This window comes from Aplysia californica, unplaced genomic scaffold, assembly GCF_000002075.1.
Source record: "Aplysia californica isolate F4 #8 unplaced genomic scaffold, AplCal3.0 scaffold00384, whole genome shotgun sequence".
NCBI classification, from domain to species: domain Eukaryota; kingdom Metazoa; phylum Mollusca; class Gastropoda; order Aplysiida; family Aplysiidae; genus Aplysia; species Aplysia californica.
The window spans coordinates 189,732-191,561 of record NW_004797654.1 but is presented as its reverse complement, the minus strand read 5'-3'; the positions used below and the strand labels follow the sequence as shown (position 1 = coordinate 191,561).

Here is a 1,830-nt window from a genome sequence, read left to right as displayed (position 1 = left end):
TTTTTCGTGTTCTCTCTCTCTCTCTCTCTCTCTCTCTCTCTCTCTCTCTCTCTCTCTCTCTCTCTCTCTCTCTCTCTCTCTCTCTCTCCGTATCATCCTCTGTCATATTATACTCACAGAAAAAAGAAAGTGGTGTGTTTAGAAATCCAACATTGTACATGAAGTGTTCATTTTTGCTCTAAAATATCCATCTCAAGTTGCCCCCCCCCGCCCAGTTTCCAAATTCACAAGCCAGCACAGCACCGCCCGTGACTACTTGCCATATTGACGACGCATGGAACAGATAAGTTGTTGGATAGACTGCTGAGAGAATCTGCTGCTGATTCTTTATAGTGATTGCTTAAGTTCATCTAACTTGTAGGGCTGCTGGTCATTTCTTGCTGAGATTGGTCTTTATCCTGGTACATTACTTATTCAAAGTACATCCACGCATTCCTATTATGATTGTTATGGTATAGTTTATAAACTTGTTAAATTTTTAGCCTAATATAACAATTACTGTTTTGTGATTTCTTCCCTGATGTGATTCACTCAAAGATAAACAAGGTTTACAAAATTTGGCTTTTTTTGTGACGAAAAAAATAACCCACAATTTTTACTTCTGACTTTGATTCACTAAGAATTCGTTTTACATTTTGGTTTTAACCTCTGTTTCTCCACTAGGCTACAAGTAAATTTACATTTGGGAATCCTTTGTGGCATTTGAATTTCCTATGGGTTGCCTTTGAGATTTCAATGTTCACATAATTTGTGCTTTCTGTTGTTATATTAGAACTTTTTCATGACGTAATTTTTGGATTTGGATTTCCTAGGTGCAAGCTGGTCTTTCTATGTGGCATGTGAATTTGTAATGTGTATATTTGATCTGCAAAAAAAATTATATCAATAGACAGCATTTGCGCTCAACAGCAAGTTTTATGCGCTTTACAATCTATACTATTACCTCAGCAGACTTGACAACATTCTGAAACAATCCCAGCTTCCCGGGAAGCATGAAGTGCAAAAACAATAAAATGGAAGATTCCCCCGTCCGTTTCCGATATCTGCTGGCTGTCATGTGTGTAGCAGAGTGTCTGCTTCTTGGAGGACTCAACTACGGCTGGGGGTCACTGGTTTTCGTGCTCAAACTGGAGGGATTTTTCCTGGACGTCTGCCCGGGGAACCACACCGTTGGCTCTTTAAGTAACTTTAGGTCAGTGGTCAGTGCTGTTTGGACCCTTTAAATAAGCCGCATTGTGTTGATTTGCTTCTCTTTTTGTTTGTTTGTTTGTTTCTTTCTTTCTTTCTTTCTTTCTTTCTTTCTTTCTTTCTTTCTTTCTTTCTTTCTGTTTTAGTAAGAATTCGTGAAGTATTGTGTCAGTGTGCTTTATTTTCTTATTTTGGTTTTAGTAAGAGTTCGTGTCGTATAATGTCGACGTATTTCTTTTTTAAATACTTTTTGTTTGTTTGTTTGTTAGTTTTGTTTTAGTTAGAGTTTTACGGCACGTGCAAAGCGATTAGAACGTGTAAGTGCCGAAGATTAGATGTGTTATATAGAAAGGAAAGTACGAAGCGCAAAAAAAGGTGGAGGAGAGATAATGACGACAGGAGTTTAACTGGAAAAAGAGGGAGCAAACCACATTTCTGCAGAGCACTCGCCAACCACCCACTTGCTTCTTTTTACTTAAAACTTAAATTTAATTCAAATTGTTCGGGTGTTTGGCTGCTCGTGGGTCGGGGTTTTGTTTGTTTTTACACTTGTTTATGTGTATGTTTGGTTTTGGTTTGATTTTCTTATTATTTGTCTGTTTGCTTGTTTTGTTTGTTTTCGTAAGGGTTGTATTTTGTTTG

General features: G+C 37.6%; 1 protein-coding gene across 1 annotated transcript in view; it reads left to right on the top strand.

The window, feature by feature from the left end:
- The first annotated feature begins 1,013 nt into the window (after positions 1-1,013).
- LOC101860350 overlaps positions 1,014-1,830 on the top strand; it is a 22,324-nt gene continuing 21,507 nt past the window's right edge. The window contains exon 1 of the mRNA XM_005103655.1: positions 1,014-1,182. Coding sequence (XP_005103712.1) covers positions 1,014-1,182 — 169 coding nt within the window. The remainder of the gene's footprint in view (positions 1,183-1,830) is intronic.